This window comes from Felis catus, chromosome B4, assembly GCF_018350175.1.
Source record: "Felis catus isolate Fca126 chromosome B4, F.catus_Fca126_mat1.0, whole genome shotgun sequence".
Taxonomy (NCBI): domain Eukaryota; kingdom Metazoa; phylum Chordata; class Mammalia; order Carnivora; family Felidae; genus Felis; species Felis catus.
This window is the reverse complement of record NC_058374.1, coordinates 121,881,656-121,896,865: the sequence shown is the minus strand read 5'-3', so window position 1 is coordinate 121,896,865 and position 15,210 is coordinate 121,881,656. Positions and strand designations below refer to the sequence as shown.

General features: G+C 37.0%; 1 protein-coding gene across 4 annotated transcripts; it reads right to left on the bottom strand.

Annotated features, from left to right (window-relative positions):
* Positions 1 to 842: 842 nt before the first annotated feature.
* SPIC (Spi-C transcription factor) lies at positions 843 to 11,106 on the bottom strand. 4 transcript variants are annotated; one of them, XM_019835404.2, is made up of 6 exons: positions 10,974 to 11,106; positions 9,277 to 9,302; positions 8,393 to 8,489; positions 7,350 to 7,486; positions 5,805 to 5,913; positions 843 to 2,484 (listed from the first exon to the last, which is right to left on the bottom strand). In XM_019835404.2, the coding sequence occupies exons 2-6, from the start codon at positions 9,277 to 9,279 to the stop codon at positions 2,057 to 2,059; spliced, it is 774 nt and encodes a 257-aa protein (XP_019690963.1). In that variant the 5' UTR covers positions 9,280 to 9,302; positions 10,974 to 11,106; the 3' UTR covers positions 843 to 2,056. The 4 variants fall into 4 exon arrangements, with proteins under 4 accessions (XP_019690963.1, XP_019690965.1, XP_019690964.1 ...); XM_019835406.2 differs by having other exon boundaries at positions 7,350 to 7,462; XM_019835405.2 differs by having other exon boundaries at positions 8,393 to 8,486.
* Between the last annotated feature and the right edge of the window lie 4,104 nt (positions 11,107 to 15,210).

Here is a 15,210-nt window from a genome sequence, read left to right as displayed (position 1 = left end):
GGAAATGAAGGAGCATGAATGGAGCCTAACAAGTATCTCTACCCTGTCCTTCGGTGATGGTAGGGAGTAACACCTTGTTTGAAATAGGGCACATTTCACACAATATATAGAGGTTTTAGTCTTTGAGCAACTGGAATGAGCATGTCTTCATAAGGACCTACTTGTAAAAATGGTCTTTGGTCAGCCCACTTTAGGTAAAAGGCAGAACCCAGGTTTCTGCCCAAGAGAAAGCTACTTTGTAGAACAGTACAAAACACAGTTGGAGCTGACTGGGGACTTCTGGGGGAGAATTGTCAAGATGAACCCCTCAAGCTGGCATTGGGTGTAGGAGGGACTATGGAGAGAAGTAAAATGTTGATGAGATTTTAGTAAGTTGTTGACTGAATGATCTGTATAGTAAAACCTCTTCGCCATTTCCTCTTTGCAATCTCTGGTAAAATTTATGTTTTTTACTAATTTATAGAACATATTTCTTTGTAGGAGAAAGAGCATAAATGCTGGATCCTACCTTTAAGGTTAACACTGATTGAAACTGTTTTAGTCCATTTGGGTTGCTATAACAGAATACCATAAATTGGGTGGCTTACAAACAACAGAAATTTATTTCTCACAGTTCAGGAAGCTGGGAAGTCCAAGATCAAGGCACCAGCACATTCAGTGTCTGGTGAAAGCCTGCTTCCTGGTTCATGGGAGGCCATTTCTTGTTGTGTCTTCATAAGGCTGCAGGGGCAAGGGAGCTCTCTGAATCTCTTTTATAAGGCACCAATCCCATTCCTGAGTGCTCCACCCTCTGACCTAATTACCTTTCAAAGACCCGCTTCCAAATACCATCACACTGGGGATTAGGTTTCAACATATGATTTTTCGGAGGACACAAACATTCAGTCTATAACAGAAGCCCAGACTACACGTATAGATGGCCAATATCGTTAGCCTTCATTTAGTCACTCTGGGTCTGCCATGTTCTTAATCCCTGAGGGATGAAAGGCACCAGGAGGACACAAAGAAAAAGGGAAAATCTGCAAATCAAACAGGGTAGGCTTCTGGAAGCTCTTGGCCAGCCAGCTGGGCCCTGTTGGCCTGGACTGAAGGTGGCCCAAGTAGTCTAGGAAGGTCTCCTATGTCGTGGAAATACAGATGGGTATGTATGAACCTGCCAAGCAGGAAGTAAGAAACAGGGTTTCTTCCCAGAGTTTCTTTTTTCTTCATTACTGATGGGATCTTGAGAATAAACCATAGCTTTCAAGTCAGTCTTTCTAAATCCTTGTTCCTCCCTGTATTTATTTGCTAGTCTCTATTCTTTAACAAGTCTTTTTTTTCTTTTCTTTTCTTTTTGTCCAATTGTTCCAGTCGGGTCTTAGCTGGGCTAATTCAAAGAGGAGGTCATGTTTCAAAGTTGATCCAGAAAGATGACAAGGCAAGATCACCTCCTTGTGGCTGAGTGGCAGGATAACAAGAAATGTTAGCTCCTGGATCTACCCTAGGGGAGAAACGCCAGGAAATGATTTGTGGGAAGTGTAAGCTTTGGTGTTCTACCATCATTAAGGTAGATGGCAGTTTCCTTAGATCCTTAGATCATTTCTTTAGTGCCACATAGTCTGAAGTGCAGAAAAAATATATAGTTTTTAAAGTCATGAGTATATTTTAGCATGAAGACTATTATATGCAATTATTTTATTTTGTCACTAAAGCCATCAGATATATATTACAAGTGATTTTTTTTTGGCTTGAGTGTATGACAGGAAAACAATGTTTAAATCAATGAGTCAAATCATCTCTACTAGCATTGTTTATCTAGAAGAATTGCATAGACAAAAGTAAGAGCAAGGACATTTAGTCTATGCTTTCAAATGGGACTTGGTCATTTAAACTTAAATCTGCTTACTGGCAGATTTTTTTTTTCATCATGACTATAGAGATTATACGTTATTTAAAAGAAACAATGAAGTTAATTGTTTCTTCCTTTTCAGTGTTTGCTTTAAGAGAAAAATCCTGAAATTGGTAGGGATTTCAGGTTGGTAGGGATGTCAGGAAATCATGAAATGTAAGAGAAAACTTAGCAGTCAGGGTGGCTTAACTCATGGTAATCAGCATATGTACAATTATAATTTGCATTCCAGTTACTGAGGCTGAGAAACCCTTGCTCTGGCTGAACATATGGTGAGTAGAAGATCTCTTTTTCTAAGAAATAAGATGGCGAGAGTCTTTGGAGAATAGCTTCACTGAACTGGTAAGTTAGTTTTCTCCGGATTTTCGTGATTTCCCCAGTTCTTCCATAATTCCTCAGTGCTCTGGCCATTTTCTGGTAAGTCATGGTCTTCCGGTTACCTTTTCTTTTCCCCCAAAGTTGGGCAAGTTTTTCTTTGTTTTTTGACATAAACTGAAAGATGCCTTTGGTTTTATCTACCCACTGAATACAAGATGCCATCTCAGGATTACACAGGGATTCATGAAGGTATTCGAACAGTCGAAGCTTCTTCCTGCCTAAAATGGAGAACAAATATCATACTTCACCATGGCTATGCACAAAGAACATACTCAGGAAAGGTTTGTTGAGTGACTATAAAATTCAAAGTCGCACTGAGTCTTGAAAGTCAAAGGTCTGTTTGGCTTATTGAAGTTTTAATTGGACCTTTCTTTGTTACAGATATTGTAAAAAAATTTTATATTGTCCATTACTAGAAAAGGGAAGGCTGGAACTTGACCCAAGTCTCTCATCTGTCATGTGGTCTTTCTTCAGCTAAATCTTGACTACTGGTTTTATGTCATATGCTAAACTTCCTATAGAACAACAAAACTGAGCAAAATTTAGTGGTTTTAAAGAGAAGCCTCAGAAGCCCTTTTCAGAAAGCAAATCATTTGAAAGGGCTTTATTCAAATGAGGTAAGTCAAATGAGGTAAGGAATGTGAATGTATTTTGTAAAATGCAAAACAATATTCAAATATAAAGTAACATTAGTGACATTAATAACAAAGACTTAGTTAAAAAAAAAAAAACTCTGGGTGTGCACAGTTGCTTGAAAAATAAAGAAAATGCCAAAATATCTTTATGACATTTGGACATCATTTATGAGCAATGACAATGGGCATCGTGATGTTTCTTGTTGCTGTAAAATAACATGGTACAATGAGAGTTTTTGTCCCTTTAGGAACACAGCCCTTTATATTTTAGAATTTCTAGATAGGAAACTTTAGGAAGATTTGTCGTGATTTTTGTTCTGTTGATTGTATCTCTTTGGCCAATGAGAGAACCAAGGGGACAGCCCATGTTGTGGCTTCTGAGTTGGCCTGTAAATACCATGCTTCACCAGATCTGTCAGTAGCTGAGATAGCTATGGTCAAATTTCCTTTTGCTCTAGATAGAGTTGAATAGTGGATACCCAAACTGCTTTGAACAGTCTCTCGGGAGTAATACTCTTATATCAGTCATCATTCATCCCAAAACCTCAAAGGTTTTTTAAGATTATCTTTTTGAGTTATATTATCTTGAATTTACAAATTGAGAAATGAAAGGGACTTACCAAAAAACACATCATGAATTAAAGTCACAGCCTTAAACAAACTCTGTCCCTTATCTGATGGTCAAATCCATGATAATGGATGCTCATCTTTTAAAATTTGTTTTCAATTTTGAAAAAAAAATGTTTAAATTTTTGTTAAAAAAGTATTTTGTGGGGGCACATGGGTGGCTCAGTCGGTTGAGCGTCCGACTTCAGCTCAGGTCATGATATCACAGCTCGTGAGTTCGAGCCCCACGTCGGCTCTGTGCTGACAGCTCAGAGCCTGGAGCCTGCTTCAGATTCTGTGTCTCCTTCTCTCCCTGCCCCTAACCCACTCACATTCTGTCTCTGTCTCCCTCGAAAATAAATAAACACTAAAAAAAATTTTTTTTTAAGTATTATGTGCTCACAGTAAAAGATTCAATCAGAAGCACAAAGTGAAAAAAAAAAGCACAAAGTGAAAGTAAAATTCCAGTCTATCCTACAGTTTTTAAATTCAAAAAAATTTTTTGCATATAAACATATGTATACCCTTTAAAAATACAAGTGGTATCAAAGTAATATGCCCTTTTCCAATGTTATATACCTTAAATTATATCAGAGAATATAGAAATTAGCTACAGATGGGTAAAATACCCAACTGTTGACAAATGGCTACTTCCCAGGATATAGCATGGGAAGAAAGAAGGAACACTTCTACTTATTCTTTACGTATTTCTGAATCCTTTCTACTTTTAATCATGTGCATTGTTACTTTTAAATTATGGAATTAAATGGGATTAAGACAAAAAGAATGTACTCTAAAGTTCTTTATCAACACATATGATATGCCTGCATGCCTTTCAAAAGCTATGTGTTCTGTTTTATGCATGTACTATTTTTCTCTGGATAATAAATGCCCAGATTATTTTGAAATTTCATTCTGTTTCAAATGTATCCCTATTTCAAGTGCAAGATGAAACTTGAAAAACAGAAGATGGTAATATGTCCCATAATGGCAAAGCTCCACAACATAAAGCATCAGTGGAAAGACATAGGCTTTACACCCTGGAATGAGTTAGTTTAAAAAAATAATAGTGACTAGCTAAACACCTGGACAGAAGTAGAAGTGTAATTCTCCTTATATTAAATTACCACCATAGTTCAATATCCAGTACCAATATTCAGTGATACAGATTTATTTTCTCTGTGTGATTTTATGCATTATTCTTTGCTGGATTAGATTATAACTGAATATTTAGAATTTTATTCTAGGATACAGTGTACAGTATTCTAGGATAGAGATATAGAAACAAAACTAGTTTTCCCAAAAAAAAGCACATTTAAAATAATTTAGTAACTATGATAAACCATTTTTTTTAATTTCATCATAAAATTATAGTGCATCTTACACATCTCTGTTCCTTATATACAGGCAAATGCGGTGGGTAAGTTCCATTCTTTTACTACAACAACAACACACACACACACACACACACACACACACACACACACCCCTATGGTATCTTGAGAAATTATCCAGTGCCAGGCTATGAGCATAATGCTTTACATAGGCTTTCATTTGATTTTTACAGAAATCTTATGATTTATTTGTACAATTACCATTATTTGCCTTTTGAATGAGGAAACTGTGGAAGAAAAGGTTGAGTGATTTTCCCAGGCTCATACAATTAACCCATAGTTCACACTCAATCACTGAGTTACATAGTCCTTAAGAGTCAAAAGATACGAACATTTAAATTTTTGATAGTGCCAAATTACCTTACAAAACTTTGTACCAGTCAATCTACACTGCCTCCAAAAGCACATGTGCACATGTCAGCGGCTACTATCCTGCTTTAACACTTTGCCCATCTGTTAGGTGAGATCATCATCGTCTTAAATTTATGAAATCAAGATTTCAAATTTATGAAATATTGAATTATTATGGAACTTCATTTGCAGAAAACTTAACCGAGAAGACAACTTTTACACCAAGGCCTTTACAATTAGAATAAGATTGCTAAAACAACTTATGGAAAAGTTCCTCCTTCTATACCCCAAATATATACACATTATTCTCAAATGCAGATTTATTTGAGTGAAGCAACACAACGCAGCTTCATAACATTTCTATGAAACAATAGGAAGCCTCATCCAAGGTGAATGGCTTGGAGTGGTTCAGTCCGTCAGATGTGAATTCTTCTTAATCACAATACGAGAATATTTTGCAAATCCAATTCTAAACTCAGATATGAAATCCCTTTAAAGCTGCTTTGAAGATTTGGTTCTTTTACTTATAAAAGGAGTAATGGATCCACATACCTTTTCCTCCCTTTTGATGGAGAACAGCAGGTTGTACCAGCTGGTTTTCAGGGATGTTTGGCAGAGATTGATGAATATTTCCTTCAAAATAGAGGTCCGCAGCACTGTTCTATATAAATAATGCAGCAGATGTTAAGTGGGACTTTCCATGTGGCCCCCAGTTGATGGCTAAAGTTAAAAGCTGGGGACAAAAAGACTGCTAAGAATCTCCCAAATTCTAACGAGCACTATTCTCAATTGCAGCCAGTTATCTCCCAGGGCAGAACTAGCCTCAAACCCACATAAAGAGAGGACCAAGGGATGTAAAGTAATCTTTGGCTTTGTGGGGACTTTCATATCATCCCCTCCTTATGAGAAAAAAGAGGGTGTTCCTTCCTTCCTTCTCCCTAAAAATGCCCAGCCAGAAAGAAAAATTTAAAAGAATTATTAGTAGAAATTGAAGTGCCCACAAAAAAGGGAAGATGGGCTTTCCATTCCTCTGTTGGATGCTGGGCAAGAGACACAGAGAGAAAGATGTCAGCCAAGGGAGGGCAGAGCCAAGGTGGAAACAGCCTGAGGTGTTACCATTACATAAGGCAAGGATATATAGGTCTCCACAGGTTAATTCAAACTCCCTCTTCAAAGAAATGTCATATGGAGAGGCCCTGACAGAACTTACAAGGTAAGAAAAAGGACATCTGCTATACAGCATGGTTGAAGGGAATGACTGGGAAAAAAAAAAAAAGAAAACCATGTTGCATTTACACCCTACCACATTAAGACTGCTGGCATTAAGAAACAACACAAAAGAACACATGAATGGAGAAATAGATGATGGGGACACTTCATTTGCAGGGCACACTACTACAATATCCATGAGTTGATCCAAAACATGTAACTAGCTCTAAGCTTGGGAAGGAAAATAGAGAAGGTGTCAGGGTGCCTGGGTGGTTCAGTTGATTAAGTGTCCGACTCTTGGTTTCCTCTCAGGTCGTGATCTCATGGTTCCTGGGTTTGAGCCCTGCATTGGGTTCCATGCCGGCAGCATGGAGCCTGCTTGGGATTGTCTCTCTCCCTCTCTCTCTGTCCCTGCCCTGCTTGTGCTGTTTCTCTCCCTCAAAATAAATAAACTTAAAAAAATAATTTAAAAAATGAAAATTTCTTTAGAAAATAGTAGAGGTCGGTAGAAGACTGTAGGTAAAACCAGTGTAGAGTAAGTTTGGGCTTTGCCCTATGGCATATAGGGGAACCATGGCTTTTTGCAATTTTCCAGATGGACTAAAGAGTAGCAGTAATGTGAGAACCCTAAAAATATATCTTTATAGAAGTCATTCACACCCTCTGATGCTGGGTGAAGAGCAATGATGGAGGACAGTTTCCTTCTTGACAGCACTGCTGAGGCTCACCCCATGTTGACTCTCAGGGTCACACCACTGATGGCTGTGAATGTTCTCACAGTCTCTGCTGCCTCTAAGCTGGGTTTCAGCTAGCATACACCAAGTGAAAGGCAGGACTGAATAGGGAATTTGCCTTACTGGGGGGTGGTCTCCTGGTACATGTACTCACTATTACTGTTCTCCAATTATAGACAGGTTCCTCTGCAGGCAGCATACCATAGCAGTTGGAATTACCTCTGATATGAGAGCAGTGGTTGATGAACGCCAGGTAATTTTTGTAATCTAATTTAAAAACAGAGACAGAAACTGAAAAAGTCAAAGTTTATGATTACACACATGTGCATGTATGCATATATGCTTATGTGTGATTGCTCTATCATGTGTTTTCTATCACTTTGCATTTCTTTTTTTAAATTTAATTTATTTTTTTTTTTAATTTACATCCAAGTTAGTTAGCATATAGTGCAACAATGATTTCAGGAGTAGATTCCTTAATGCCCCTTACCATTTAGCCCCTCGCCCCTCCCACAACCCCTCCAGTAATCCTCTGTTTGTTCTCCATGTTTAAGAGTCTCTTATGTCTTGTCTCCCTCCCTGTTTTTGTATTATTTTTGCTTCCCTTCCCTTATGTTCATCTCACTTTGCATTTATTGCATTGTGCTGGTATCAGAGATCTCTTTTTACATGTCCCATTTTCCCTTAGTAGAGTATGTGTTCCTTGCAAGTAGAGATCCATGATCTCTTATCTTGGTACTGCCCGCAACACCCTGTATAAACTCGGTAGGCAAAATACCTGTATCTCACCTACACTATATTTCTATAGTCTAGAGGGCGATGGGTGAGGAAGAATAAAAGAATATTTATTCTTCTGGTTATAATATCTCTTGCATGGAAAGTCTATAAGATAAATTAGAATAACTGAAAAGCCCACTCTGAACAGTTAAAATGATCAATTAGATAAATATCAACTAGGTATTTTTAATAGCAAATAATTATATGTGCTAGTATTTCTATGTGGAATGTCATTCTTTACATTTTTATATATGACACGTTAAATTTACTTAGGCTAGGTAACCCTGGAAGCTTTCTGCCTTAGAATTAATCCTAGATGCACTAGGTAAAAATGGTCTTCTCTGTTCTGGTAATTATTATTTGTGCCTGACTAACAAGCCACTTGATATCCCAGTGAAAGAAGGGGACTGACATCTTTACCTGGGGAGTAGGGAAGATCTCCGGTTGAATGTTGCCTCAGAACCTCAAAAGCATCTTCAAAGGCTTGACCCAGCTTGTCTTGTTCAACACAGGCCTGCTAGAAAAATGGCAGAACTCTCAAGTTTTGAAATTATCAATTGAACTTAATTTTTCTGTTATAAAGTAGAGTTTCTCACCCACAGCACTATTGACATGTTAGGCTGGCTAAGACTTTGCTGTGGGGGGGCTGTGCTATGTATTGTAGGATATTGAGCAACATCCCTGGCTTCTACCCACTAGATGCCAGTTAACATCCTCACAGTTGTGACAATCAAAAATGTCTCAGAAATCACCAAATATACCCTGGGAGACAAAATCAACCCTGGTTGAGATCCACTGCTCTATAACATATAGTATTTAGAGAACAGTACTCATTCTATAGTATAGTATTTAACATTCTTGTAAAATTTTAGTAAGGAGTCATATAGCAGAAGACTGATTTGGAAAAAGGGATCAGGCATGTATCTTTAATGAAAAAATCTGAATTGCTGCTTAAAAATGGAATGTTCTTCGTCAGACTTCGGCTCAGGTCATGATCTCATGGTTCGTGGGTTTGAGCCCCGCATAGGGCTCTGTGTTGACAGGAGCCTGCTTCAGATTTTGTGTCTCTCTCTCTCTATCCCTCCCATGCTCGTGCTCTCTCTCTCTCTCTCAAAAAAATGAACATTATAAATAATAATAAAAAAATGGAATGCTCTTAATTTCAAAAACATGTCTCTAAGACCTAAAATTAAACTGTCTTGCAAACCATTTCACGCCCTTATAATCTGAACCATATATTTTATTTTCCAAATGGAGGATGTTCATCCTCCAAATCACCCAAAGATTTTAAAATGCCAACTTACCATGCTTCATTAATGAGTTTACGATTCTGAAAAAGATTAATAAGTAAAAAGCAAAATTAATAGTGTTTCTATTTCATTTGCCTCTGAATTAAAGGATCTTACTCAAAATATTTCCTGAAAATACCCAATGTAAACCAAAAGTACCATCTAAATTCTTTTTAATTTAATTCTGAACAAAATTTCCTACAAACTTTTTTTTTGCTCTTCTATCATTACAAAACGTTTTAAATGTGAAAATAGCTAAATAGAGTTAATTACCTAAATTGCTTAACTTACAAGACAATAGGAAAAAACTCAATATTTAACTATTTCAATATTTCAAAATTCTTTTAAGAGTTAAAGTATATAAGTTAGCATAGGTGTCCATTTATAACAGTGTTGTTGTTTTTAGATCTTTCTGGTGTCAGCCTGAGAATCTGGTGAATGATAGGCTTTTTAGCTCACAAACTGTGGACCTACATTACAAATAAAATTTACCCTGGGGTGCCTGGGTGGCCCAGTTGGTTAAGCGTCCGACTCAGATCAAGATCATGGCTCAGATCCTGATCTCAGAGTCGGTGAGTTCGGGCCCTGTGCTAGAGCCTGCTTGAGGTTGTGTCTCTTCTCTCTCTGCCCCTCCCCCACTTATGCTCTGTGTGTGTCTCTCTCAAAAATAAATAAACGTTAAAAAATGGAAAAAAGCGAATAAAATTTACCCTATGAAACCCATCCAACGACTTTCTAAAATGGTAGAATAGGAACCGTGCATGGCCTACTTTCTTATCCCTGTAAGTTAGATTTTGTTTTAAATAAACAATGATCACACAGACCCACATTAAGTGTTCTTTTTAAGTTTAAATTCTATAGAACTAAACACAAACAAATCTACATAACAAGAAAGAGTATGTGGTGGGTCCAACATTGCTTATCATTTCATTTAGCACAAGCAACTGTTTATACAAGTTGTTAATATTTACCCTGCAAACATAGTGAACTTACTCATTAACACTGAAGAATACAGAGATAATATAATCTAACACTATTATTATATACATGTATCAATAATTACATCAATGTAATATGTCAAACATTGGAATTCTATTCAGCTCTTTGAAATCACTATATCATGTCAGTTAAAAGAAAACATGAGAGGAAAAGTGATAAAAAAGGTAATTATACCATGTGATGGAAATGTTAACTAATCTTATCATGGTAATCATTTCATAATATACATGTATGTCAAATAATCACACTTTACACCTTAAATTTATAAAATCTTATATGTCAATTATATCTCAATAAAGCTGGAAAAAAAGACAGCTTCCCAATGTGGGAAATGCTGAGCAATTTAACAAAAACTAAAAAAAAAAAAAAAAAAAATCCATAAATCACTGGGTTATGGTTCCTAACAAATATTATCAATATATGTATTTTTAAAGACCAGTAAATGACTTTCAATTAATTATGCCTCAACTCATAAGCACCAAAGCAAATACATGAGTGTTGTATGACTTTGACAAAAATACTCCACAAAATTATCACAACTATTACGACTAAAGTTAAAGTAGCAAACCAAAAGGGAAGAAAAAAGCTTGAAAACGTTATCGATCGATGCAATTGCTTGGTATTTCTTATATCAGGTCAATGAGAAACGTTAGGTCAAAGGAGAAATTTAAGTTTTCACAAGGTATTTTGAAAAACAGAAGCTAAATACTTACCAGGAAGACACTTCAACCCTTTGCAAAGATGTTTCATTAATATCGGAATCCTAAGACAGGACTGTCAAGAACTCACTGGCAGAGTTGCATTAAATAGCTGTTTTTAAGGAAGTGCTACAAAAGGGGATTTTTTTAAAAGATACAGTGTCCTCATGATTTCTATTTCATTATAGGCCAGAGGCTATTATTTTGAAGAGACACATAAAAGTTCATATCCCATGGGCTGAAAGCATTCGAACAAACCCCGTGAATCTTCCGCCAGCATAAATTGAGTCTCCTCTGGCCCCCTGTAGCCCCACTGGAAATCTCTGACCTGCACAACTCTCGTCCATCCTTTTTTTATTCCTTTTGTGTCCCCCCTGATTCTAGACCCTGTATTGCCTGTCTTGCCTGGACTATAAACAACTTTCACTCTGGCCTTCCCAAAGTGGTCTCTTTCCTCTCAAACCACTTGACTCATACTGATTGCCTTACTTAGAGATCTTAAAGGCACAGTCTCTTGCCCTGGCATTCAAGGCTCCTCATTCTAACCTTAGCCTTATTTATCACCATTCATTTAGGAGAAGGAAATGAAATTCAGGTTGTAGCCTTCTCTCCATACCTAAATCCAGTAGGGCCTCCAAAAAGGTCAGGAACAGCTCCTGGGTGGTGATCCGGTGATCCAGGATACACTTGAAGCTCCTGATCTGCACAGAGGTCCAGTTCTCTCATTTAGCCAGAAGTTCTATTGGAGATAGGTTTTGGTGGCTTTGGTGGAAATCATGGGGTACTCCTCCACCTATAATGCTTGCTTCCCAGTCCATTCATGTGCCCAGTTACCCATTCCATTTTACCTATCAGAGTCTGATCTAGCATCCACGTGTACCAGGCAGAAATAACTTTCCCCTCTGAAGCACGTGTCTGCATCACCCTTCCCTAACTGTAACCTTCTGCCATTATAACAGATATCACATTTCGCCAGGGGGAAAACCACCTAAGAATTTTTGGTAAACCTTTTGGGTGGAGAGATTTTCTGTTTTGCATGGTTGGAATCTGAACTCACCTTTGATATGGGACCATTGTTCTAGACCATCTACTTTTTTTACTCAATTTGTTATGCAAATGTAAACACACATCTCCTCTTCAGAAATGTAGATGTTATAATAACAAGTGTATAAAACTGTAATCACTAATGTTGATGAGGTTTTAATCTGTACCATTTCCATGTGTACGCCCTTTTGCGCCATTTTGTTCCATTTGATTTATTTTTTTAACAAGTATATATTTCTGAGCTTTTTTCTCTGCTGGACACTGTCCTGTGTCCATGGAATATAGCCCTGAGCAAGTTATAATGAGAAATGATTTTTAAAAAAAGCAAACTAGACATGTATTAGATAATAAATACTAAGAAAACGATAAGAGAAAGGGTATAGAAAGAGTATGTAGTTGTGATGAATGATCATGAAAATCCTCTGGGGAGGGAATGTGTGAGAGCTGAAATCTAACAAGAAGAAAGAGTGAGCAAAAGAAATGCAGGGATATAAAGTACTGCCTGGTGGAATAAACAACAGGTGCAAAGAACCTTAGAAATGAAAGCCATGGGGGCTCAAGCAGAATGAGACTGGGGGCTGAGAGGCAAAGTTAGAAGGTAGGAGGGAGGGTTCAGATGAACCCAAATGTAGAGCTAGAAGAACACACACACATATATATGTATATATATACACACACATATATATATGTATATACACACACACACATATATATACATATATATGTATATGTATTTCAAAAGAATCTAAAAATCATACATGATAGTAGTTGCCTGCTTAGCCCCATTTTACAGATGAGGAATCTAAACTGAGGCTCAAAGACATTTTGTGATTTTTCCTAAGGTCCAATTGCTAGTGAGAGATGGGCTGGGCTGGGTCTAGATTTGGGCCCAGATGACATCATGAACATGCTCTCAGCCACCATGCTGGAGGTTTGTGTCTGCACTTAGGTTCCATTTGACCAAGGTTCTCAGTCACCATGGCAGTTTCCATAGCACCCAGCAGATACTTCTAGCTTGGTATGTATTTGAAATGGAAGGAAAAATAAATGAACTTTCTAAGCAGGTATTTTCCCACTGGTGTCTCCAGAGTTTTATTCTGCAAGATATTAATAAATGAACCCAGAAAAAGTATTGAGTAGAAGCAAGTTTTGCTGTTTAGCACTTCTTCAGCCAGGCTCAGTCCATAGAGCATGCAACTCTTGATCTCGGGGTTGTGAGTTCAAGCCCCATGTAGGCTCCAAGTAGAGCCAACAGACCCAAGTTTAGGAGTTCCTGCTATAATGTATTTTTAAAGCCTTATTTAAGGTCCAAGTATTGCCTCTTGAGACATTTATACCTAATACAAACGCACATACACAGAACATCTTTTTCAAGGTGGACATTAACGTTTCCTTCAACCCCAGAAGTGAACTGACTAACAAGGGCTCTAAAGAAAAGATTCCTGATCGATGAAGTCTTTTGCAGAAGTTCATTGTGCTCAGTGGTAACTGAGATTATTTTAGAGAATCTTAAGCAACAGATGTTCTGGAGTCTAAATCATATGGTGCGAAGCTTCTGATGGAAGATTGCATTTTCTGAGAATAGAGAGCTTCAGAACACAGGAAAAAGGAGACTAAATTCAAGCTCTTATCATTATTTCTAATTAAATAACTCCATTGTTCACTTCCTCAAAAAATTAAACATAGAACTACCATATGATCCAGTAATGCCACTGCTAGGTATTTAACCAAAGAATACAAAAACATTAATTGAAAAATATATATGCACCCCTAGGTTTATTGTGGCATTATTTACAATAACCAAATTGTGGAAGAAGCCCAAATGTCAATCGATAGGCAAATGGATATAGATGTGGTGTATATATACAATGGAATTTTACTCAGCCATAAAAAGAATGAGTTCTTGCCATTTACAACAACATGAATGGATCTAAAAGGTATAATACTAAGTGAAATAAGTCAGAGAAAGACAAATACCATATGACTTTACTCAGATGTGGAATTTAAGAAATAAAACAAATGAACAATGAAGAAAAAAGACAAACCAAGTAACAGATTCTTGACCATAGGGAAAAAATTGATAGTTACCAGAGGGGAGTGGGGTGGAGGAATGGGAGAAATAGGTGATGGGGATTAAGGAGTACATTTGTTGTGATGAGCCCCTGGAAATGTTGAATCACTCTATTGTACACCTGAAACTAATATAAAACTGTATGTTAACTCCTCTGGAATTTAAAGAAATAATAATAAAAACTAAAAATAACTCCATTGTTTAGAGGATTAAAGAACTGAGTCCTGAACTTAGATCTCTGAAAACCTAACAAGCAAATAATATTGCTAGACTGGGAAGAAGATGCTAGAAAATTTCTTATGTCAGAGTAGGAGAATTCACAGAACCACAGATCATGAGACAAATAGCTAGCCTTCGCTCTTACTTTAATAATTACTTGCACAGATTATTCTTCGAAATTTATTGACACTTGCTTTGTGACCCAACATAGGGCCTTATATTGATGAATACTCCATTTGTATTTGGAAGAATGTATATTTTGCAATTACTGTATATAGTGCCTCATAAATAAAATAGAACCAGTTAGATCTGGTTCATTGATAATATTGTTCAAATTTTCCATATCTCTACTGCCTTTTTCTTTGGCCTGCATATTTTATCAGTTACAAAGATTACAGAAGATTACAGAGCATACAAAGAGTAACATCCAACTATAATCGCAGATTTGTCTATTTCTGCCTTTAGTTCTGTCCATTTTTGCTTCATGTTTTTTGAAGCTCTATTATTAGATGCATACTCATTTGGAATTGTTATGTGTTCTTGATAAATTGAGTCTTTTATCATGATAAAATTTCTGTATTTCATTTTGGTAATCCTTTTTTGGTAATCCTTGAAATCTACTTTGATATTATCCACACTAGCTCTCTTATTTATTTATTTATTTATTAAAAAAATTTTTTTAATGTCTATTTATTTTTGAGAGAGAGAGAGACTGAACGTGAGCAGGGGAGGAGCAGAGAGAGAAAGGGAGACACAAAATCTTAAGCAGGCTCCAGGCTTTGAGCTATCAGCAGAGCCCGACTGACGTGGGGCTCAAACTCACGAACTGAGAGAACATGACCTGAGCCCGAAGTCAGTCCCTTAACTGACTGAGCCCCCAGGCGCCCCACACTAGCTCTTTTATCTTTTTTACTTTTG